At 46.4% G+C, this 25,834-nt stretch overlaps 1 protein-coding gene across 1 annotated transcript in view; it reads right to left on the reverse strand.

Annotated features, from left to right (window-relative positions):
• Sorl1 (sortilin related receptor 1) overlaps positions 1-25,834 on the reverse strand; it is a 163,796-nt gene that overhangs the window by 23,446 nt on the left and 114,516 nt on the right. The window contains exons 27-36 of the mRNA XM_087905541.1: positions 23,706-23,813; positions 22,070-22,201; positions 20,654-20,785; positions 19,114-19,248; positions 17,999-18,154; positions 14,240-14,389; positions 5,367-5,498; positions 4,694-4,820; positions 4,390-4,559; positions 33-145 (exon numbers count right to left, since the gene is read on the reverse strand). Coding sequence (XP_087761667.1) covers positions 33-145; positions 4,390-4,559; positions 4,694-4,820; positions 5,367-5,498; positions 14,240-14,389; positions 17,999-18,154; positions 19,114-19,248; positions 20,654-20,785; positions 22,070-22,201; positions 23,706-23,813 — 1,355 coding nt within the window. The remainder of the gene's footprint in view (positions 1-32; positions 146-4,389; positions 4,560-4,693; positions 4,821-5,366; positions 5,499-14,239; positions 14,390-17,998; positions 18,155-19,113; positions 19,249-20,653; positions 20,786-22,069; positions 22,202-23,705; positions 23,814-25,834) is intronic.

Genomic DNA, 25,834 nt, shown 5'->3' on the forward strand with positions numbered 1-25,834 from the left:
TTTCTGACACCCAGTGTCTGGACAGTACTTACAATGTACTCACGGATGAGGCCATGGGTATGGATGGGAGGAGCCCAACGCCCAATGATCACACCTTCCTCTTCATTGTTGAGTGACAGCTGGAGGTTCCGAGGAGCGTCTGGCACTAGAAAACGGTCAAGTCAGAAGTCAAGTTCTCCCTGCATTCAAATCATTTGATCATGTGCATTTTTTTAAAAAAAGGACTCCAAGAGGCAGTTGGGACTGAGATATGAATTCCGTAAAAATTAAACGGAATAAGAATCAACAGATAAATAAAATAAACCTATTCCCCAGTAAACCAAGTAGTTTAAAAGAAATCCTTTTAAAATATCCTCAAATATGCTAGGAATAATTTAACCAAGAAGGTAAATGATTTCTACAATGAAAAATTTAAAACACAGGTGAGAGAGGTTGACAGGAACACCAGAAAATGGACCAGAAGAACTCGTGTCATCAGCACAGTCTTGTTACCTAAAGCAATCCACATATTCAGGGCAATCCTCCTAGAATCGTGATAACATTCTCCACAGAAACAGAGAAAGGCGCTCTGAATTAAAAGGGAGGCGCAGGAGAGGCAGAAAGATTGGAGAGCCAGAGGAGACGGTGGGCATCAAGGCCTTCTAAACACAGCAGGGCTGACACACATATGAACGGACTCACAGGGATCGTGCAGCGTGCACAGGGCTTCACGGGTCTGCACCAGCGCTGAGAGAAGTGAACACAGGCCCCATTCCTAACCCACCAGTCATCGCCAACTGATTATCTCTCACAAATGAAAAATTAATACTTTGAACAGAGTATACAAACCAGTCTTGAGGCCAGGCCCGATGCCCAGTATAGATGGCAACACAAAATGAACACCGTGCCACTTCTGGAGGCTCTTTGTCCCATAATGCTCTCTTGGGGATTTGTTTCTTTTACCCGACAGTTCCTTTACATCGGCAGTAAAGTTTTCAACTTTGGGTTTAATGGGATTTCCGTGTGTGTGAATGTGTGTCTCTGTGTCTATGTGTGGTTTTGGGCTTATTTATCTATTGGCTTTCTTTTTTCAATTTGTTTCATCCTATTGTGGTTTGTTACTGTATCCTATCTTACTGTTATTATTATTATTATTATTATTTTAGATGCCTGTTTGTATTCTAATGAGGGGGGGTTTGGGTGGGTGGAGAAGTAGGGAGGAACTTAAGCTGGGGGAGAGTAAAATCAAAATTAGAGTATATTGTTAAAAAACTATTTTCAGTTTTAAAAAAGAAAGAAAAAGGTGAGGTGTGATGGGTAGTCACTGGAAGGGAGTTGGAGAGCGAACGGGGAAAGGGGTAGATATATTATCAAGATACATTGTAGATATGTATGAAATTTTTGAATAAACTTTTTTAATTGCACAGAACCATAAAAGACATGCCCCTCCCCACCTGTCTAAAGTCAAAGCCATCCTGAGAAAATGTGCAAAGGCTGGAGAGAGCACACTGTGTCACCTCAAAGCACAGCACACAGACAGAGGAGCCAAAAACACATGAAGCAACCGACCAGAACAGGAAGTCAGAAATGTGTCCATGTGTTTGCAACCCACTGAACATGGAGAACGGAGAGCCTCCTCAACCAATGGTGCTGGGAAACCTGGAGCCTCAACTACAGAAGAAAACTGTAGCCTGTTCATTCGCCACATACAAAAATCAACTTAGATCAAAACCATAAAATATAAACCAGCCCAAACTAGAAAAATACTCAAGTTTTTTTAAAAAAAAATTAAACTCCTGGGGGAAATGCTTCAGGACACTCATCTGGGAAAAGTTGTCTTTAAATATTACCCCAAAAGCACAGACAACAAAACTAAAAATTGTGCAATGAGACTACAGCAAACATTTAGAAGTTTCTGTATAGAGAAAAAAAACAAGCAAGAGCGTGAAGAGACAATGGCAAAATAATAATAACAACCTACTCTTAAATGCCCCAAAGATCTAAATAGAAATGCTTTCCAGAAATGATGCACAAATGGCCAAAAAGTTTCTGGAAAAAAATGTTCACTATCAGTACTCATGGGGGAGGTGCAGGTCAAAATGACGAGATACTGTTTAACACAGTTTCGGCAGCTGAGCATCTGAAGGACAAGACGTCAACCGAAGCTGCAGAGATGGCAGAACCTGCTACTGCTGAGAACATCACCTGCTACAGCACTGAGGTTTCCAAACTCTGACATTAGCGCTACATCACGACCCAGCATCCCTACTACTAGGCACACATGCCCAAAGAAGTCCATATACCTACATGCTGTGTTTTTGTAGCAGTATTCACAGTGGCCATGGTGTGAGATCAACGCAGATAGCCATCAGAGGACAAACAAAAAGATGTGGTACAAATATACCATATAATATTATTCAATCATAAAGAAAGATATCCTGTTCTTTGTGCCAATATGGATGAACCTGGAGGGCATTCTATTGAGTGAAATAAATGTAGCATCAAGAGATGAATACTGACTGTCCTCATATGCAGAAACTGCAGAGTGAAATCACAGAAATGCAGAGTCTAGTGAATCCCAAGCCTGTAAGAGTGGAGGGGTGGGAGAGGGTTGGAGAGAAGAGGGGTGTAGGTGGACGGAGGGAGGAAGGCCTGCTATTCAACAGCACGGGGCAATCATGGTTGACAAAGAGTAAGTGACTATCTTTAAAGAGAGAGCAGAGAGGAGGTTGCACATCCCTAATACAAAGAAATAAAGCAAGTGGAGGGATCAGATATCCTAGTCACCATGATCTAATCACACGTTGTACATGTGTAGTAAAATGTCAGACTGTGTCCCATACATGTGTATAATCTTTATGATAGGTAAAAATTAAAAGCATATTTTAAAAATTTGAAGGAATCAACCAGAGGTTAAAATTCATCTGCACCACGGCCAACTAGGACAATTTCCCAGGCTTAAAGCAAGGACAAGAAAGGATGATGGAGGGCACTGGAATCTTTCCATTAAAAATTCAGGCAGCTCGGCCGGTGGACCTTCAAGTTGACTAGATACTCTCCTCTTTTCCCAGAATGTCTCCATAGATTGTGATGTAAATTTGTGGCTCTCCCTGGCTGCAAGATGGAATTGCTTAGGCAGGTTGAGTTGTGTGTGTGTGTGTGTGTGTGTGTGTGTGTGTGTGTGTGAAGGGAATAGTGTGTCATTGTGTGTGTGTGATAGTGTGTACATGTGTGTGTCTGCATCCATTCTGATCTGGTCCTTGTAATTTCACCCTGAGCTCTTACTTGTCCACAAGAGCCCCAGCCACCTCAGACTCTCAAACCACAGAGCAGCGGACTAAGGGTGACTGCTGAGGAAGGAGACTAACTTTCTGACGTCACAGACATCTTAGGTTCAGATGAGTGTGATCACCTTAAAGCAGACTCCTTCCTGAGTTTGGTGACAGTACATTCAAATGTTTGGGCAGTGGGGAAAATGGCTAGAAAAGCAGCCCTGTTCCAGCCACTCTGAAGGGAGGAACAGGAGGAAGCCCACCGACAACTTAAGCTTTAAAAACTTAGCCACTTGGTAAGTTCTTTAAAACGTAGCAACAAAATGCTGACATGCCTCTTACTTAAGTGGCAAGGACAGCCTAAGGGTTCGGTACCAAGAACTGCCCAGAAAAGGAAAATAGAAGCAGGAACTAGACAAGAGATACAAAACAAAACAAACAAACAAACAAAAACCAAAGTAGAAAGCACCTGAAACTAAAGGGTAAGACATTCTGGGCATGGCAAGGTGATGAACTTCAGCACCTCAGATCAGCACTTCCACACAGGCAAGGGCCAGGCACGCTCCTCACACTTTAAAGTGTGGATAGCATATCCTCAGACCACAGCACCCTTAAAATGGTTCACTGGGTAAAGTGCTTCCTGCACAGGCATGAGGACCTGAGTTCAGATCCCCCCAGCACCCATGTAAAGGCCGGACATGGTGGCAAGTGTCTGTAGCCAGGCAGCCTCGCCCAATAAGCTCCAAGCTTGGGGGAAGGCCTTATCTCAGAAATGAAGAAGAAAAGCATGGCAGAGATCCAGCCGTGGCCTCCGGTCTCCACATAAGCATATAAAGTGTTTACACACGTGGATATCCTACCCCCACCAACGATACGAACTTTAAAAATACACTATAGACTATATAGACTATATACACTATAGACTATAACCTGGTTTGATGGGAGGGTCTCGGAATCAACTTAAAAATGGACTCAGGATGTAGCTCACGGGTAGAGTGCCTTCAGGTATGTGCAGGGCCTTGGGCTCAACCTCCAGGATCACACATACATACATACATACATACATACACACACATACACACACACACACACACACACACACACACACACACATGAACAAGTTAGCTATAATACTTACAGCCCTCTGGGGTCCTCAGGGTCACGAAGTCATTGGTGTTGTGCACCTTGCTGAGGCAGTGAACCTGGACTTTAACATGATACGTGGTATCAGGCTTCAAGACTTTGAGCACTGTGCTTGTTTTATTGCTGTGGGTTTCCAGGGTCTTCCATATGCTCTCTCCAACCACCCTGACCAACAACACAAGGAAGACATTGTCACAGAGAGGCAGTGTGGGGTGACAGTGCTGCATGAGCCAGCCAAAGAGGAGTTCTCCATGACCTCATAGGAGAGCTCACAGGACATCCCACGCCGAAGGACCCACCTGTAGTAGACATTGTACACACAAGAAGCCGAGGGCATTTTTTTGGGTCGCATCCAGGTCAAAGTCACATCCCCAGAGAAGTCAGCTGTCCACTGGAGATTCTGTACTTTGTATACAGTTAACTCATCTACAGAGGTACAGAGAGAGGGAAATCAAAGCTCTATCTTATGAATCCTTGAATTTCAAAGAACTCCTCTGAGGTAGAACCACCACGGTCTAAATTATTAAGAGGACACCATCATTATATGAAAAGATATCCCAGAAAATATGACTATGACCCCCATTTATCTTTCCTGAGTTTTCCTAAATTTCCCACCATATTTATGCATTTTATCTCCCCCGTGCCTGACGTGTTTAAAATTGATTCTCAGTAGGAGATGTGGCAAGCTGAAAGATGGCATGAACTCTGGACAGCAGAACTTAGCTAACCCCACCTGCGGCACCAGGTTCTGTGAGCGCAATGGTAGGTTCATCAGCAAGGGGAGAGATCACGGGGAACACTCAGGGAGGCCTTTCGCTGCAGGGGAAGAGCTGGCTGCAGGGTGCATCAAACTTGGACCACACCTCCCCCACTTGGCACTCCCAGGTTGAGCATGTTTTTAAGGGGAGACAAAGTTCCAAAGGTCCTAGCTAGAGGCCCCCACCGTAACTGGAGGGTGTGGCTGTCACTTACCACTGCAGCCCTTCTCGTCGCTCTCATCTGAGCAGTCCAGGAAGCCGTCGCAGCGCTCAGAGAGCACAATGCAGGCCTCTCCATCGTCACACTTGAACTCCCTGCTCATACAGGTCAAGGTGCTGTGGGTGGCTGAAACAGAAAGGATATGCAGTGGGGTGTGGCTGGGCCCAGGTTGGCCACATTCAAGACAAGTCAGCTGGCTTCTTTAAACCTAAATTCTCTGGAAGGAAGTTGAATGATGCTAGCCAAGTACAATGTGGACAGAATCTCAACTATTTCAGCCTTGCCTCTAACGTATAACACACACACACACACACACACACACACACACACACACACACACACCTGAGGATGACTTTGGCTTTCTGATCCTCCTGTCTCCATCCCCTGAGTTCTAGGACTACAGGCCTGTATAACTGTGCCCCAGTTTGTACAATGCTGGGAATCAAACTGATGGCCTTTGTGCATGCAAGATGTGCTAGCTAGTTTTACGGCAACTTTACAAAAGCTAGAATCATTTTGAATGAGGGACCCTAATTGAGAAAACACTGTCATCAGCTCGGCCTGCGAGAAAGTTTATGATGCATTTTATTGATGACTGATGTGGGAGGGGCCAGCTCACCATAAGCAGTGCCACCCCTGGCCTTGTGTCCCTGGGCACTGTAAGAAAGCAGGCTAAGCAAGTTAGTAAGCAGCACTCCCCCATGGCTTCTGCTTCATTTCCTGCTACTAGGTTCCTTCCTGCTGTCAGGCTCCTCCCAGAGTGAGTTCCTGCTCTGACTTTCTTTGATGATGGACTGTGATATAGAACAGTATGTTGAAATAAATTCTTCCCTTCCCAAGTTGCTTTAGTCTTGGTATTTATCACAGCAATAGAAGTCATAACTAGTACTATACCAGCTGAACTCTATCCCCAGCACAGACAAAGGTTGAAAGCCTTATTCAGTGTGATCTCATGCACCTCCCAAAGTTTAAGATCACTCTGGAAGGCTGGGTAATAATCCCACTGCTACCCAGGTGTGAGGATCTAAGGAACTCAAGTACCTGCAGGGGTCCTGTCCTTGACCAGCACTGATAAATCGTAGCTATTCCCCTGCACCAACAATTGTTCTGTTCCTAGTATTTACTGGTTTGCAATCTAGGAAGAAGCTACGTTTTCCAGGTTGGGTAGTAACAATAATTGGATGAATAATAATGATGTGAAGAGGCATGCATGCTCATGTGGCATTTTTAACTGCACGAGTCTTTGAAGTATTCTGACAAGAGAATGATGGGACAACCTAAGAGTTATGTGACTCAATTCAGAGAAGATTATTAGCCAAAGGCACTTGATCTCCATTTTACAGGAGGGTCAAAAATGGGGTGGTGACAATGTCATTGAAAACGACCCCAAAGAGGGAAGAGGGTGGCTACAGAACTCAAATCTCCTGCCCAAGGGTGTCTGGAGTTGGGTCTTCCTTGTACAAACTCATGCCTACCCACCCAATCCCAAATAAAACATGGCTATATCAGGGATGTCATGCCCCTATGAGTAGGATCTGAAGGCAACGGTGTGCCCCCATGTCAAAGACTTCCACTTCCAAACCCATGGAAGCTGTTGCTATGTTACTTTATATAGCAACAGGAGACTTAAAAGATGGAATTAAGCTAAGGACCATGATGAAGAAAGCTCAACCTATGTTAACCAAGTGGACCCCAACTAACTCCAGGGATCCTGCAGAGCAGAGACCTTCCCTGCTGCTGTCAGAAAGAGATATCCAAAGGCAGAAGGGCAGATAGATGCAAAGTTGCTGGTTTTGAAGGTGGGGGAGGAGCTGTGAACTTTTGTAGGACAGGGCCCCAGGTGCTGGGAAAAGATGCTGGCGTCAGACTAGCCCAGGAGTCTCCAGAGAATCCAGCCTCATCCACACCTAGGATTTAGCCTAACGACACCCAGGTCATATGTGACTCGGCATATGTATTGCTTCAAGCCATTCCACATGGGGCCACACATACAGTAGCCAGAGAAGATTGTTATAACCCTGGTGTCTGCTCAGCTCCTATGCGGGAGGTCCTATCTTGTTCCTATGAGCTCAGACTGCAAATTCTCCAGTGGGCCTCAATAGCAAAACCACTGCCAGCTCTTGAGTCTCGTCTTATGAACAAAAAGCATCAGTTTCCACTCAGTAACTACACAAAGTCATCCAGGCATACAGAACTCAGGTTAAAAAAATAACAATCCATCTTATTTAGCTTCTCTAGGATCACGAATTATAGGCTCAAAGACCTTTAACTATGGCTAGAATCCACTTATGAGTAAGTACATACCATATTCCTCTTTTTGGGTCTGGGTTACCTCACTCAGTAAAGCGTTTTTCTATTTCCATCCATTTGCATGCAAAATTCAAGACGTCATTGTTTTTTACCGCTGAGTAAAACTCTAATGTGTATATGTTCCACACCTTCTTTAACCATTCTTCTATTGAGGGGCACCTAGGTTGTTTCCATGTTCTGGCTATTACAAATAGCGCAGCTATGAACATAGTTGAACAAATGCTTTTGTAGTATGATAGGGCATCTCTTGGGTATATTCCCAAAAGTGGAATTGTTGGGTCCTGAGGGAGGTTTACTCCCAGTTTCCTGAGAAACCACCACACTGATTTCCACAGTGGCTGCACAAGTTTGCATTCCCACCAACAATGGATGAGTATTCCCCTCACTCCACATCCTCTCCAGCATAGGCTATCATTGGTGTTTTTGAGTTTAGCTATTCTGACAGGTGTATGATGGCATCTCAAAGTTGTTTTGATTTGCATTTCCCTGATCACTAAGGAGGTTGAGCATGACCTTAAGTGTCTTTTGGCCATTCGAAGTTCATCTGTTGTGATTTCTCTGTTCAGTTCAGTACCCCATTTTTTAATTGGGTTAATTAGAGTTTTAGTATCTAGTTTCTTGAGTTCTTTGTATATTTTGGAGATCAGACCTTTGTCTGTTGAGGGGTTGGTGAAGATCTTCTCCCAGTCAGAAGGTAGCCTTTTTGTCTTACTGACAGTGTCCTTTGCTTTACAGAAGCTTCTAAGAAAATCATATAGTTATCCTCCTGGTTATTGGAAGTAGTCAAGATTGCAAGGCAAACTTGGGTGCACGGGGGGTGTGTGTGGGAGGTGGAAGTAAGGGAAGATGGTTAGAGAGAAAGGAGAGGGGGATAATTGGGGATGGCGTGGGGGAATGAGATGGGAGGAGGAAGGATGGATATGGGAGCAGGCAAGTATATATCTCAACTAAGGGAGTCATTTTAGGGTTGTCAAGAGACTTATTTCTGGAGGGGTTCTCAGGCCCAAGGAGAGGTCCCCAGATTCTTCCCTGGGCAGCAGAGGAGAGGGTGCCTGATCTGGCCTTGGCCCATAACCATACTGATGAATATTTTGCATATCACCACAGAACCTTCATCTGGCGATGGATGGAGATAGAGACAGAGACACATATTGGAACACTGGACTTAACTCCTTAGATCCAAATGAGAAGCAGAAGGAGGGAAAACGTGAGCAAGATAGGCAGGACCAGAGGGAACCTTCATCCGACAATGGATGGCGATAGAGACGGATACCCACATTGGAGCACTGGAATGAGCCCCCCAAGGTCCAAATGAGGAGCAGAAGGAGGGAGAACATGAAAAAGGAAATCAGGACCGTGAGGGGTGCATTCACCCACTGATACAAGGGGACTGATCGAATGAGAGCTCACCAAGGCCAGCTGGACTGGGATTGAACGAGCATGTGATCAAACCGGAGTCTCTGAATGTGGCTGACATGGGGGCTGACTGAGAAGCCATTGACAATGGCACTGGGTCTTGTTTCATCTGCATGTACTGGCTGTTTGGGATCCTAGTCTGTTTGGATGCTCACCTTCCTAGACCTGGAGGGAGGGGGGAGGAACTTGAACTTCCCACAGGGCAGAAAACCCTGACTGTTCTTTGGACTGGAGAGGGAGGAGGAGAGGGAGTGTGGAGGGGGGGAGTGAGGGGGAATGGGAGGGTATGAGGAGGAGGGGAGGAAGTGGAAATTTTTATAAACAAACAAATTAATTAATTAATTAAAAAATAACAATCCAGCCTTAATCTAAAAACTTTCAATAAATTGATTGGTTTAATCCATACTAGGACTTCAACACTAAAAAAAAAAAATCACCAGAGAGATTAATTAGCTAGTGAAAAAATAGAAAATTCACAATTTTGTTTCTTCACAGTTGTCTGGTGATACTCCTAAAAATTAGATTCCCAGGGCTTGCTCCAGATGCCCTGCGGTGGGGTGCCTGCTGATCTCCATCTCCATGCGACCCCCGGGAAGCAGATAGGATCCAGTGGATCCAGTGTCACTATTTTAGAACAAGCACTGCTTGGTTGGAGCACACAGAAGTGAGTTCGTTCCACCTTGACCAAAGAACAGAGAGTTCAGGCCTATTCTCGCTCCTTCAAGGTTATGACAGGCGGTTTAACCTAGGGAGTGACTGCCTACAGGATGCTTGGCCTAAGGTGTGGTCACTGCATGTCCTGCCTAAATCACAGGATATACTTTACTCAGGATACAGTTACTTGATGTTTCGGGTAAATACTTTGTTTGTTCCTTGTTTGTATCATAGTAAAGAAGTCTTGCCTTCTTCCTCCTCTTGGATTGAGTATGTAAAGTGTATGGAAAATAAACATGGGCGAATTCAGTATTCGCTGTGTTGCCCTTCTGATTTTATTCCATGTCTCTGTTCTCTTTGCCTAACATTTCTAAACCACACACCCCTACCCTGGAATGTACGAGCCCATCAACGCTGGACCCAACAGATGTCACCCCAATGTGGGGCACTGACACTGCTTCAATCCTGTCTCCCACCTAGAGCATCACTTGGACTAACAGCAAAGTGTTGAGATCCAGAAAAAAAAATGGGTGGTGTTTTCAGGAGCAGTCAAGGTTCTCAAAAGGAAGGCGCAAAGAATCCCAGGAGATGTTTACAGATGGGAAAACATATGGGATTGGCCAGGGAATAAGGAAGTAGCAGGAGGGGTTGAAGAGTTGTTGCAACAACCGTGTTCAAGCACCAGCTTTTCATGGGGGACGATCTGAGGCTTCTTTGCAAAGGTGTCAAGGATAAAGGAGCAGATTTGTTAGAAAAAAAAAATGAGCTGATAGGGAAAGGGGAGAGGGCAGTTCCTGCATCTCTGTGCCAGGTTCCAGTTTCCCTGTGGATACCAAGCTCTCTCACACAAAACAGTGATGTAAAATAGTGAAGATAAATAAACCCTGCAGCTCTGCAATTATTTCTAGATGACTTATATTCCCCAACAGGGCATAATCTCTAAGTATATACATATAACACTGTTTTGTTTAGGAAATAATAAAAGTGAAAAGTCTCTACATGTTGAGTTCAAGTGCAGTTTTGAATACTTCCAGCCCATGGCTAGTTAAATACATAGATACAGACTCCATGGGGACACAAGGGAAAGGGAATGGCCAAAACCATTTATGAAGACATTTTGCGTGTATGTGTGTGTGGTGTGTATGCATGTTTGTATGTGCTTGTGCCTGTGTGTGTGCATGATGTGTGCAGAGGCCCTAGGTTGGCCTTGGGTGTCTTCTTTGATCATTCTTCACTTTATTTATTAAGGCAGAATCTCTCAGTTGAACCCAGGGTTCATTGATCAGTTCAGTCTAGTTAACCAGATTGTTTCCAGACCCCTGTCTCTACCTTCCAAATACTGAAATACAGATGAAGTTTCTATGCTTGCCCAGCTTTTAAGTGGATGCAGGGGATCCGAATTCTGGTCCTCACACTTGCATGGCAAGTGCTTTACTTATGAGGCCATCTCTCCTGCACCCCTCATGATTTTTATAACTAGAATCCCCCTTCTTCAGGAGGAGCATAATATGGATGGCTATTATATTCCGAGCATAAATTGATGTCTTGGGGAGCAGAAGATCAGGGACTATGTGGCATATGAAAGTGTATTAAAAAGAGATTTGAATACCATTGTTGCCATTGTCACACAAGCCAAAGACAGACCCCATGCATCCATGCACTGAGCATCCCATGATACAGGCACCGCTCTCTATGACAGAGACCTGCAACATGACTGCAAAGGATTTGTCTGCACAGTGCATCCTCCATCAAGAGGAACTCAAACATGTACATCACTCTGTGGAGTGTAGAAGACAGGATGGGACATTCCAAGTGTTAAGTGTGTGTGGGGGGGATGTCGAATAGCAGGTCGAGTGACACCACTTAACACAGCGAGGTGTCAAGCTGTTCTGAAGGGGATTGTCTTGAAATGCACAGATTCCCACCACAGAAATCTCCCACTTGGCAATAACTCAAAGCAACAATAGAAGCAACGAGGAGGGCAACTGGAGATCTGAGTCCGCTTTGTGAAACACATATTAATGCTTTGAGGACAAGAAAACATAGGTCTTAATACTGGTAAGTAAGACTGTCATTAATATTTAAACTGATTAACAAACACGTGACTGAGGGGCACTGAGCACAGAACGTGGGGTGCCGGAAACACATTTTCTATCTGATAAAGCGATCGCAATAATGGATCAAAGGGAATGATGGGTAATAGCACATCTTGATTTTAAGACCTTTAACTAAGCAACACCCCCATGGGTGAGCTAGATTTGAAATGGGTTGAAAACAGTGATTTAAGGGGTGCCAATTAGCGAGTTCCAATCAATCACCCAGGTGGGAGGCTCTGTTTCTATTCTTTCCCGCTAATTATTTTTAACATTCACCCGATGAGGCGGCTCGCGCTTGGCTAAGATGTTCCCACTGTGGTTTCGGAGAGTGTGAGGTAAACGTGTCCTGCTAACAGAATGCCCTGGGGGACAACCTCCTTCATTCTTTCTTCACAAGTGTAGGCTCTTACACTAACCTGTATTTAACTTCTCTGGGTTGGGCTTGGTGTAGTCTCCTCTGACAAGAACATTCAATGTGGCATCGCAGCAAGGCCACAGCTTTCTATCTGAATAAAGTTCCCAGTGCTACCAACTCGGGGTAGAGGGAGTAAGGGGTCAGGGTGTCCTCCTTGAAGATTAGTCTTCCTTTTACTAAAGGAAGACAATACCAAAATTACAAGGAGATTTGGAGACCGAAGGCACACAAGTGTAGGGCTTGTGAATAGGGAATGACATATTAAAACTCACCATAAAATGTTAATTTACCTTCCTTTTATCGTGTGTGTAGATGCACATGTGTGCACATGTGCAGGTGTTAGTACAAAGGTCAGAGGACAAGCTTAAATATCATCATGAATGCCATCTACCTCCTTTGAGATAGGGACTTTCACAGGCCTAGAGATCACGAACTGGGCTAAGTGGGCTGGTCAATGAGCGCCAGCTATCCTCCTGTCTCTAACTCCCCACGGCCAGGGGTAGGAGCAGAGGTTCCTTCACCTTTCATTCCTCTGTGGGTTCTGGGGATTGAACTTGGGGCATCGTGCCTGCATGGCAAGCACCTTTCTAAGTGCACCCAATCCAGTGCTAACTTCCCGAGTCTTGATGCTATCATCAGGAACTCGGCTACTTTGCTGGCTTCGTGTCACCTGCAGGGGTGACATGCATGCCTTCATGTTTTTGTCCAAGGTGCTGAGGACATTTTAAATGGACAGAAAATATATATATTAAAAAAAAACCCTCACGGATGCAAATAAAAAGTAGAAGCAACTTGATCCTTCTAGATTACATCCACTTCACAAGGGTTGAATTAGAGGGATTAGCTGATAATAGACACTGCCTTTGACCCAGTTTTTCAGGAAAGGGAAACATTTGGTAGGGTTCCCTTTGGGGCTCAGTATTCCCCTTTCGTTAGAATCTTAAAGAGATAAAGAGAGAGAGAGAAAGTGCAGAATAGGATGGAAGAAGAGGAGTGGAGGTTCCTGCTAGTTTTTTTGAGCTGAAGGCTTGCTGGAGACGTGGAAGAGACTCCAATACTCCGCTGTATGTTCACTGTGCAAAATGAGACCGAATGAAACAATGTTCTTCCTGGTACTACACACGTGACAGGGCAGGACATCAATGTCTGCAGCAAGTGGGTGGCCAGTGGAGGGGATCCCGTAAGACAAATCCTTAAGCAGGAGCAGCGCGCCCCCATCAGAGAGACATGCTGACGGCATGTAGCATGGCATCGTTCTAGCCTCCCCTCTCTCAGGTCAAAGGTAGTTTCCTTGTATGGAGAGTAACTAAAGGTGCTGGCTGGGTGCCGAGGATTAGACGGGGACCTTAGCATCACTGTCTTCTCCCATCCAGGCTGCCTCCCTTATCTCCTGGCCCCTGAGCATCAGTCCACAGGACAGCCAGTGTGTCCATCCATCACCTACTCCAAGGGGCTCCCCTAGATTCATAAGGGGAGCAGACAGTGGGGCAGCACAGCCGTCAGGCAGGTGTCACCTCCTATGACACTCAGGCTTCCTGTGTGACTTATTGTTCCTCACTAAGTATAACTAATTACTCCAGGAGCAAAGTCCCTGGTTCTTAATGTACCGCTGCAGATGATCTGCCCAACAGCATATTCTAAATGCCTCAGTGATGCTTGCTGGACACTTCCACAAGGCCACGGCTTCACCAACAGGTGCTTTTAGGAATTAAACATGTTTAGCAAAAACACTCGGTTTATAGATTTTTCTTCCATTCAGAAATCTTTCCACTGGGGATGCTCCTAGTATTTAACGTTTAGCCAGTTTATCAAACCCAGCATCACTATCACAGACCGTGATGCTTGTCCACTCTCCCGCATCCTCGGAGAATACTGTAAACATGACTACACAGAGACACAGAGGAGTCAGCTGCCCAAAGATGGAAGCAGAGAGCGGGACTCAGAGCTCTGCAAAGTGACCTTGAGAAGATACTCACGGCAGTTGGCTTCATCCTGGCCATCCTGGCAATCCTGGTGGCCGTCACAGCGCTTCCAGTTGGGGATACATTTCTTTGGTTGGTGACACTCGAACTCAAACCGGTCACACCGTCCACGCTGGGTGGGAGTGGAAGCAGCAGTTGTGTTTGCTAGAAAAGCATTTTTATGTCACTTTTCAGTATGGAGGGAGCTTGTCAGGAAGAGCAGCCATTCAACTATTAAATGTGCTAGGGGAGCGCAGGCCTGCAGGAACTGTAGGGCAGGGGAGGGGTGGGGGAGGGGCAGGAGGTCCAGGCACCTGCCAGTTGTGGATAGAGAAAGCAGGTAGGACATCTGCGTTTTATGTTGCTCCTCACAGGGCCCCACCACAGACTCACTTGAGAGACTCTCTGTAAAGACATGGCTGTGGATAAGAAGAAAGGAAAGCAGGCCGACAAGGCAAGTGACTAGGGAAGCCAGAGGAGGCTGCATCCTACCCTAAGCTATTGGAAGAGAAAGCTCAGAGTCAGGCAGCTCAGTATCAGGGGATCCTCAAAGGCTCAGAAATCGTTTTTCTCACTTGAGAGAGAAGATTGGGGAAAGGTCGGGCAATAGGACTAGAAGAAGTTCCAAAAGCAGCCTCATCACTACTATTCCCTTCTGGCCCTGGCCCAGAAGACAAAGGCCCTGTTTAAAAGCAGGGGCAGAAACCTGGCAGATTGTGATTTGCAAAGAATCAAAACAAAGGGGCTGCTGAAGCATCATAACTGAGCAAGAAGATGCCAATGATAACAGAGGCACTGAACTTACGATCAGTCAATGAGAGGTCAGGTAACTTCCTGACATGAGACCCTGGTAGTTTAGGCAGAGGGCCTAGAATTATCTCTAAGGATACTGACCAGCTTCAGAGACAAACAATGAAATTACCAAGGCCTGAGGTTTCCTAGCAAACAGGGTAGTAACAGTGCATGAAGCTGGCACGTCCACCCGTGTACTCAGAATCACTCAGCAGCAATTTAGTTCCCATCATGGAACATAAGTACCTATAAAGGATTATCTCAGAAAAAACTTTAGCCTCAAAACAAAAACAAAATAAAATATAACATGCATAGGTGTGTGGGTGAGCGCGTCTGTGTAAGCACGTGTGCACATACACACACAGCTCCAAGAAAGTTTGCTTGGAGGAAATAGAGACTTTGTAAGAAGCAAATATCAGGAAGCTGGGGAGACGGCTTAGTAGCTAAGAACCACTGCTCTGCAAATGTGAGGACTTGAGTTCAAACACCCAGCCCCCTTGTCACAAAACCACACAGATTCAGTGAGGGACTGTTTCAAAACACTAAGATGAAAAGTAACAGAGAAAGATACCCAATGCTAGTGTCCTGCCGTGGCCTCTTCATACACACCCATAGTCACACGATTGCACACACACATCCTGGCCATACACACCCCAGCACCAAACATACCCAAACAAACAAATCTCAAAGCCAAATGTCCCTAGTATGCTCACGGAGAATATATGAGAGCAGCAAAGTACTAAAAGAAAAAGAACAATAAACAGGAAAAATAATTGAAACCTATATAACAGAAATAAAGAAACTCAAAGGAAGGGTTGGCAAAGTAAAGCGAATATCCCAGAAAACAAGAAGAAAATGGTAAATCTTTAAATCTGAAACAGATTTTTAAAAAAAATCAAGAATAAGGGGGCCAGATGTTGTGACTCATGTCTGAAATCCCTGCTACTCAGGAGGCAGAGGCAGGAGGATTACCACAAGTATAAGGCCAGTCTGGTCTACATAGCTAATTGCAGGGCTACATAGCAAGGTTCTGTTCGAAACGAACACCTGAGCATGTGGAGGATCTGGTCAATAGACATGACAGACGAGATCACAAGGAGATGGAGGTGGGCACCATTAGCTAAACGTTTCGGGACAATTCCCTCAAACTATAGCACATGGATTCCCTCAGGAGCCGAGGACAAGATATGATGAGTTTGCAGAAAATTTAAAACAAACTGTGACCACACAGAGACGAGGAGCTCAAGCTGGCCATGGCTTTCCTACGAGCTACTTGAAGGACAAGAGCAGATTCCTTCCAATTCTAAAGAAAAGTGACCGACAAGCTAGTGTTCTAAATTCAGCACAGATGTCAATCAGACCTGAAGACGGAACATAAACCATTTCAAACAAGTCAGTCCCCAGACACAATTCCTACAGATTCCCTTCTGGGAACTTCTAGACTATATGCTATACCAACCACGAGAGTGAAGAAGAGAAAGGAGAGAAGCTGGGACAGATACTCGTAGAGAGCTTCACAAAGACAACTGTGCAGGAGCATCAGGGGCAACTGGTGAAAACCACAGTAGCCCAGCAGGAAGCAAACATGCTGAGAGATGTTCCTGCCGCTTATTCTCATTTAGCCCCCTTTGATCCAGCCTACAAAGCCACTGCAGGGAGAGCTCCAACAGCTCTGGGGCTAGTCTGGGATATCCTGAGAACTGCTCTCCAAAAAGAACTGAGAGGGACAGAAGCAGGGGGAAGGGAGAAGGAATGGGCAAAGAGGAAAAGGAGGAAAACAGAGTAAGGAGAGAAAGGGCAACAGGAAGGGAAGGGGGATGGAGAGGAGGAAAGAAATAGAAAGAGTAAGGGAAGAAAAGGAGAAAGAGGGGGAAAGGAAAGAGGAAGGGGGAGGATGGAGTGTTAATTGGCCTCCTGGGCTGGGAAGATAGTCCAGTGGGTAACAGGCTGGAGGACCTGTAATCCCAGGGTTCCTAGAATGAGATGAAGATGGGGAGCTCCCAGAAGCTTGGGGGCCAGCTAGACTGGCACACACAGCAACACACAGCAAGGGACCCTGGGCCGAAGTGGAATGCAAGGACCAATGCTGTGGTTGTCCTCTGACCTCCACATCTCCACATGTGAACATGCATGAGCGTACAAACAAGTGTATACACACCATACATACATACCATATACACACACCATACACACACACACACACACACACACACACAGATGCACATTTAGGGTATATAAAAAATAACTGATCTTCTATAAGACTATGGGGAGGGGTAAGGTGACAAGTTGGAGGGAAATGCGGACGACTGTTAGTAAAACACATGGTATAAATGAATAAAAATGTCATAAATAAAATCTACTATTTTATATAATGAATATACACTAATGAATTTTAAGAACCAAAAAATTGAAAAAAAAATGAATAAGCAACCCACCAGTTAAAGTGAGGGCCCCAATTGTTAGGATATTTATTTAATAATCATAAACCCATCACCACTAAGCCCTAAAGACCGCTCTGATTTTCCAGGCAAGCGGTGGGATCCACACATAGGAAGATGATCTCACTGCAGACCTAAGAGTGGGCTCTGAAATGGGCTGTACAAAGCATGACAAACAAGGTCAGCGCTCCTCTTAAAAGCAAGCTGGAAAGGCCTCTCATTCAGGGAAGGCGACTCTACCTCAACCCTGTTCTGCCGGTAGGACAGAAGTCTCAGCATCACAGTGGTTGCAAGACCTTCAGCTTTTTCTGTGTTCAGCCACTAGATGGCAGTGATCGCCCTTCTTTTAGAGGGACGGCCTGGCAGCTGGCAAGCAGAAAAACTGGGTCCTCTCTCCTGAGTTGGTACACACACAAACCTCCTTACTATCCCAGCTGTAACTCCTCACTGAGAGTGTAGCTGGACTCTTCTCGTAGGCACCGCGCAGGGCAGTTTAAAAGCTAGGATGATCTCGGGGTACACCACTGAGCAAACCAGGACTCACCTAGAGAGGGGCAGCCTTCCTCATCTGAGCCATCAGCGCAGTCCCGGTAGCCGTCACACACCCAGGTGTCCATCACACAGGCTCCACTGCTGCAGCGGAAGTAGTTGGGCAGACACGTGGAAGGTCCAGCGGTGGGGGAGGGGAGAATATGGGACTCTGCAGAAAAGCAAATGAGGAGATCCCAAGTGTCAGTAGCAGCTTGGTCTCAGATGAAAAGCAACGTGTCCCAAAGCGATGCTGATGTCCCTGTTGCAGCAGCCAAAGGAGACCGGTGGCGGACACAGCCCTGAGCGTCAGCCTGCTTAATTATCATTTATAAGGGGTTTCCAAAGAAGTGGCGGTCTCTCCCCACCCCCACTTAGGAGAGTTAATACACTTGTAACAGAGTCATTGTCACACGAGTTTGCCCTCACAAGGGCTCCTGACTGTGGATGGAGGAAGTAGGTGGACCAGGGAGACACAAGGTGGCTGGAGAATTCTCACTGAAGCCTAGCATGACTGTAGCTGAAACATCACCATGACCCAAGATGAGAAGGCAGAAAGCCTATGTCCCACACCAGGACCCTTACACATATCGAAACATACTTGGGACCTGGGAACTTACTAAAGTACCCATGGTATGGGCGCCCTCTGACATTCTAAAGATGTCCCATAGAACAAGGTGGGGTGGGGGGCGTGTAGACTAAACTGAGAAGCAAGGCACTAGGCCCTTCAGAGTCAGGAATGGGTAACCTTGGAGGCACTGGAAACCCATCACACAGATCGGTCATACAATGGAAATTCATGCCAGTGCTGGCTCGGGAGTCCCTGGGCCAGCCAGCTTAGCTTAACTGGTGAGCTCCAGGCCCTCCAAAAAAAGACAGTCTCAAAAACCAAGGTGGAAAGTTCCTGAAGGGGACACCAAAGGTTGACCTCTGGCCTCTATAAGCAACATACACAAATGAGAATAAATAAAGGAGATGACCCAGAAGCACTCAGCATTGTTCCTCCCTCACAAAAAGCCAAAACAGTAAGGACTGAGCCAGGCTCTCCTCTAGAGATGCAGACTGAGCCAGGCTCTCTAGAGACGTGAGTCTGCAGACCAGTAGAGCAGCCCCGGTTCCCTGGGCTCTCACCTCCACAGTCCTTCTCGTCAGACCAGTCCCCGCAGTCATTCTCTCTGTCACATTTCCACCTGTTGGGGATGCAGTGGCCGTTCTCACAGCGAAACTGAAAGTAGTGGGAGCAGTTTGGGGCTTCCGTGGGGTTTTCTGCAGAGAACACACACACACTATCAGTCATTTCCCCTGCACCGGTGTGAACGCAGACAGCGCTTCCCCTCTGTGTAGCTGCCCGGTGTGAACGCAGCGTTTCCCCTCCGTTTATCTTCCCAGTGTGAACGCAGCTCTTCCCTTCCGTGTATCTCCCCTGCACCAGTGTGAACTGTATCTCCCCAGTGTGAACCAGCCCTTCTACTTGTAGCTCCCCTGCACCAGTGTGAACTATCTCCCCAATGTGAACACAGCTCTTCCCCCCCATGTATCTCCCCAATGTGAACACAGGGCTTCCCCTCCGTGTATCTCCCCTGCACCAGTGTGAACTGTATCTCCCCAATGTGAACGCAGCTCTTCCCCTCCTTGTATCTCCCCTGCACCAGTGTGAACTGTATCTCCCCAATGTGAACTAGCGCTTCCCCTCCGTGTAGCTCCCCGCAAGGTGAATGCAGCTCATCCCCTCCGTGTATCTCCCCTAGGGCCAAGTCCAGGGACATCTGCACTCCTCTCCCCGAGAGATAAGGCATTCTGCTGGATCCAAGAGGGACAAATAACTTCTGTAAACTCAACAGCACCCATCTTCTTAGTTCCCAACTCCTCGTTTTCTGACCTGGCACCCTGAGAATAGTCACTCTGAGTTTTAATCCTGACACTTTACCAAAGACATAACTTCAGTGTGATGACATCCCAAGGGTGACAGTGTGTGGTCTGGAACTTTCACAGGGAGGTCCACGCCACAGCATTTATTATCACGATGGTTACTCTTCATTAGGAACATACAGGGGGACTTAGGGTCATCATGGAAGCGTACCTCTGGTTGTGCCTATATGCCTATTAGGATGCTTCCAAAAATATTAAATAGAGCAGGAAAGATCCACCCTGAGTCGGGGCAGCATAACCCAGGGGCTGCAGCCATGGATGGGACGCAAAGGAGAAAGGGAGCTGAGTGTCAGCATTCATTTCTCTCAGCTTCCTGAGCGGGCACACGGCGTGACTGGCTGTCTCAGGTTGCTGCTGTCATGGTTCCCTTGTTGTGGTGGCCTACATAGATGCCCTTACACCATGTAACAAAACAGACTTTCCTTCCTGAAGGCGCTTCTGTTGTGTATGTTGCCACAGAAGAAGTCACTAAGACACCGTGATTGCTTACCCACTATATTCCTTATGTGTAATGTGGCCCTCTCAACAGGGAAAGGAAGAAGTAGGATAAACATCCCCTAGCACCTCCGGGATGTAGTCCCCTCTTCATCCATCCCTCCTACGGGGGTGAGGACTGGCAGCTTGTGCTGCAGAGGAGGAGGAAGGCAAGGCTCCAGGTGAGACGTCTGTGAGCATCCCCGCCCTACAGTCTCCCTGTAACTGGGAGGCCGGCCCAGGTAGGTGGGTCTCCTGGCTTTCTTACCGCAGTTGGCTTCGTCCGAGTAATCACCACAATCGTCCATCCCATCACACTTCCAAATCAGGCTGATGCACACCCCATTCTGACACTGGAAACCGAACTCGTCACACTCCTTGTGGAACTCAGGGTCTTGAGCTAGAAGGTGACAAATATCTGTCAAGTCCAGGTCACTCCCATGCTAGAGAGTTCTCAGCAGCCGGGCCGCTTGGAGGCAAAGGTCCTCTGTTGAGAGACTGCGGAGCTAAGGGGGCCTCGAGAGATCGAGGCCAGACTCAGTCTCAGCAGAGCACACTGTTAACTAAGTCATTCCACAAACAGGACTGGACCCCTAAGCCCCATACCATGCCTGCTTTGGAGATAATGCTTTCAATGAGGGAATGGAAATTAAAACATGGCCATCAAGCTGTGTCCAAATCTAGTATGACTAGTGTGATGAGAAAAGAAAGTCCCTACCCTTCGACAGACTAGGGAAAAACTGTCACTTAAACCCAGGGATTCAGTGCCAACTCAGGCAACACAGTAGGACCTTGTTCCTTTAAATAAATAAACACAGCCAAAGCGGCAGCTTAGACAGATACTTAGAGAAGAGAGATCACGTAAGACACTGGTAAAGACAGCGTCTACGGGGGTGAGGGAGGCCGAGACAGTGCTATCAACACCTCAAGAGTGAACAACAGAGCTTCTGGTGGGTGGGCCACCCAGTCAGTCTGCAGCCTTTTGCTAGGACAGTCCAAGACATGCGCAGACCTAGTGTTGTGCTTTGAACGTGAAATATCCCCAGCTGGCTTTGGTTTGAACACTTGGGTCTCTACTTACTGCCACTATTTTGGGAAGCTATGGCACCCCGGAAGTGGGACTTAACTTGGGACAGTAGGGCAGTGGGGTTGGGCCTTTGGAGGCTGTACTGGGTCCCCAACACCCCTTGCACTCTGCTCACTGTGTGCCATGAGGTGAAATGTTCTCTCCCAGAGCACTGCTACCACCGTCATATTCTGCGCAAGTACGGGAAGCCAAACAGCCATGGACCAAATCCTACAGACCAAACCCTGTGAAACCACGAGCCCAAGCAGAGTCTCCCTCTTTACAGCTGTTCGGTCATGGTAACACCAAAGTAATGGCCAGGGGCATTTTGCAGCAGGAGATATAAAATAAAGTATACAATATGGGGACCACTGGAGCAAAGCTGTGCTACAGAGATTAGCTCCTCAAAAAAAAAAAAAAAATGGCAGGCCAGTCTCTCCCATAAGGTGACCCTTGAGCCAAGGTCCTGGTCATTCACCAGCCCCAACACATTTGTGTACATAGAGATACAAAGCATCAGTGCATACGTGAGAAAAAGAAAAACAACAGAGAGCAGGCTGGGACACATGAGTCTTCAGGGTCCCACGGAGCAGCCGACCTCCCCACCCATCCACTCACAGCATCCGGCGAAAGCGGCGTCCTCGTCGGAGCCATCGCGGCACTGGACGATCCCGTCACACACCATGGAGTGGAAGAGACACTGCTGGCGGTTCTTGCACACGAAGTCCATGAAGCGCGTGCAGAAGGGCTCTGAAAGAGAGCGGTGAGGAAGAGCCGTGAGTGCCTGAGGCTGACAGGGGCGCTCGACAGTCCTGACCTAATGTACACACCATCTGCAGGGATGTGAGAGCCACTGTGGACGGGGTACCTGTTAATGCAGGGCTCCAAGCTAAAGCACTTGCCATAGAGTGCCATAAACCTCCGAGGCAACATTATAAGACATTTTATTATCTCTGCATATGAAATAAGAAAATAAGGATCGCAGCATCAAGTTCTCTCCCCACCAAGGGCACGTGGCTAATGAGGCAGAAGCCCACACTACCACCTAGAGCTGCCTAGCACGAAGTCCAAACCTTAACCATGATTAATATGACACCGGTTCTCTGATACGGAGGTCAGCAACCATTTTCTACAAGAAACCAGTGTTACAGGCTGAGCTGAACCTCTGCCTTCAGTTCCTCTGTTGAAGAGCTAAGACCAATGTAACTAACTCTATCTGGAGACAGGCCCTTTAGAAAAACCACCCAGGTTTAGAAGGTCACTAGGATTAAAGAAGCCACAATAGAATAGGTGTCCCTTTAAGAACAGACACCAGAGACGCATGAAGAGACCATGAGAACGCATAGCAAGATGGAACCTGGAGATGAGTAATAACTGCCTTTGATAGGCTTCATAATCTTGAGTGAATTCCTGATAATATGCCCGCTCCCCAAATGTGTACATCTGTGCACAAACATGTCTAGCCTAAGATGTGGTTCCCATGAGAAGCCCATGGCATTCGGCTTTGTTTCACAGAAGCCTAAAACATAGCTTCTTTTGCCTACTCAGTTTCACTAGGAGAGCATGAGAGCAGCCACATGCAACAAATAAACAGATGATATCCAGTGTGTTCAATGCGACTTCATTCAGAAGAACTGGCTACGGCATGAATTCGGCCACAGGTCAGGCAGCCATGCCCGCACTAACGCATTTGCTTCTGAGTGATTGGCTGGATCCTACCTAGAGGCCAGATTGCAGCACCTGCACTAACACATTTGCTCTTGACCTGACTTGCACGCTAGAATAGCACAGAACACTGTAAAAGAAGGAAATATCCCAACACCGGGGCCACGCTCTAGACTAACTCAGACTGTCTGGGTCACCCCCAGATGCTGTGGTTTTTGAAAATCCCAGCTATTTCCGGCGTTCTCCACAGATGTGCACCATAGGAAATCTTTTTTGAATTGAAAACAGGATAAAAAAGGGTCATCTGGCCTAAAACACTCCTCAAGCGATATTCAGTAATAAACACTAACAAAGCCAGTCGCGCAAAGAGGGAAGAGCCCAGGTGAAAACCATCGGGCAGCTGATCGTACACAGGGCACCCAAATGGCAACGTTTACCCAAGTATGGCCTGACCCCCCATCACTCTGCCTACCTGAACACACCCCTCTCCCTGTGCCTTGCCTGACTCATCCTTTAGGTCCAACACTCTGGGACCAGGTACTGCAGAAATGAGCAGATTGGGGTCCACTAGGGCAGGGAGTGGGCTCACCACAGTGCTGCTCATCGGAGCCATCCAGGCAGTCCCGCAGGCCGTCACAGTGCTTGCTCGATGGGATGCAAGTGCCGTTTGGGCAGTGGAATCCATTGCACTTTTTCTCTGAAATGGAAGTCAGTCACAGAAGAATGACAGAGAAAAAAAAAAACAGGCTGGCACCCACAGTTGTTGGCAGGGTACAGACCCCATACCACCTTGAGGGTAGTTTGCTAATGGTCAGCAAAGCTAAATACTGACATATGTGTTTAGCCCTGCAATTCCAAATTGTGTTCTATTTATACAATTCAAAAATAATGTATGAACACAACTGCAGCAGAACTTAGTGTAAGCCCAAGTGTTACACTGCAACACTTTGTACCAGCGACAAGCCATCTGCATGTAAGGACTGATCAATAAACGGCTGAACAGCAGAGGAAAGGATGGCCATAGTAGAAGACTACTATGAAAAATTTCATCCAGGATCTATAACTATTTAAAGAAAAAAAAACAAGGTGCAAAATAACACGCATGGCATATTGTGTGTTTACAAGAGGCCTAACACGTGGTGCCTTTGAATTTGTATTCGTCCTGCACATGACGGGGTGGGGGGTGCTGCCAACTGTGTCTGTAGTCAACTCTACTGCAGTGTGGACATCCCGAGACCGCAGTGAGACAGACCTGCATGGCATGGGGCAGGTCACTCTTTTCACCCTGCCCTTGCAATGTAATGAGGAGGTGCGGGGTGACATTGTCACAAGGTGAGGTGGCAGGCCCTACTGCTGACCTTCCTGCGAGGAGAAGGGGTCTATAACAATGGTAAAAAGGATAAAGATCATACAGTAAACAAAACAGCAGCACGCATGTCTGTTATCACTATCTGAGTATCACATATAACATGTAACTGTGTGTGCCACGTGTGTATATGGCTGGCAACACTACAGGCTCATTTACATAGTGCCACCACCAACACGCAGGTGACACATCCCACCACGATGTGAGGAAGGCTACAGAAGGGGTCATTACCTGACAGAACATTGCATCTCCCTACAACTCCCATGTGATCTTATGAGACCATTGTAAAGACAGCCCACCACTGAATGGACCATCCTTATTAGTACATAGCGATATACGCACAGAACAATTCGCAGACATTTTTAAATATTAACCAATATGTAAAACCATTAGATTATGGTTTCCTACAGAGACAAGGTAGCCAGGAGAGCAATGTTTACTATAGGCCCATTTATGCTTTTTCTACCTTTTTTTTTTTTTTTGACTGTACTAGTGAAAATTCATTATAGTTTTATAAGAAAGAGAAAAAAGTTTCAGTGTCTAGGGGAAATCCTAGTCATTAAATCCTGGCTTTTTAATGCTCTACAAAACACTTAGTATCTTAATTCCTATTTTTCAGGAATCCTAAGGCAAAGTCCTTTTGGAGTATATTTGTTTAGAGCTGTTGAGAGCCCGGGGTTTTGCAGCCATTTCTAGTGGGAATGAAACCAGAACTAAGATATCCTAATGCTTGAACCGCACTGTCTACCCCGAGTCTCTCCCCCCCTGAGCAGTGGAGCGCTGCTAGAAGTAAAGGCAGATATAGCAGGGTGAGCAGAGAATTTGAAAGCCCAGGGCCTTGCAGTTCGCTCTACAAAGACTAGCTCCAAGGCAAGGAAACAAGTTGCAATCTGGTAAAAAGTCACCATTCCTAGAAAATCAGTCAAAAAGCATCGTTCAGACAGAGAAAATGTCCATGAGTCTCAGGATTTGGGAAGATGTGAAGGCTGCTAAGTAAAATAATTTTTGATAAAATCCAAAACCAGCTAGGATGATGATGTCTAATATCCAGGGAGACGAGAGGGAATACATGGTACAGGATGGACAGAGAGCACTTAGGATAATCTAGTCGCGAAGGGAACCATGGGAAAGCATGGGAGCTTCTGCCACCATCAGTCCACACCATGCAAAGTGTCCCAGGAAATAGGTCAACAGCAGAACAAGCCTTCGAAGGACATGGAGGGTTGTTTTGACTTAACAATAAGAATGGAGTCCTCTTAAATGCTAAGCAGAGATCAGCTAGATAAATCAGATGATCATAATTAATATAAAATAGATATGCATCTCACAGAAAAATGCTCACCACAGGAAAT

The sequence above is a fragment of the Myodes glareolus genome, chromosome 4, assembly GCF_982192425.1.
Source record: "Myodes glareolus chromosome 4, mMyoGla1.1, whole genome shotgun sequence".
Classification (NCBI taxonomy): domain Eukaryota; kingdom Metazoa; phylum Chordata; class Mammalia; order Rodentia; family Cricetidae; genus Myodes; species Myodes glareolus.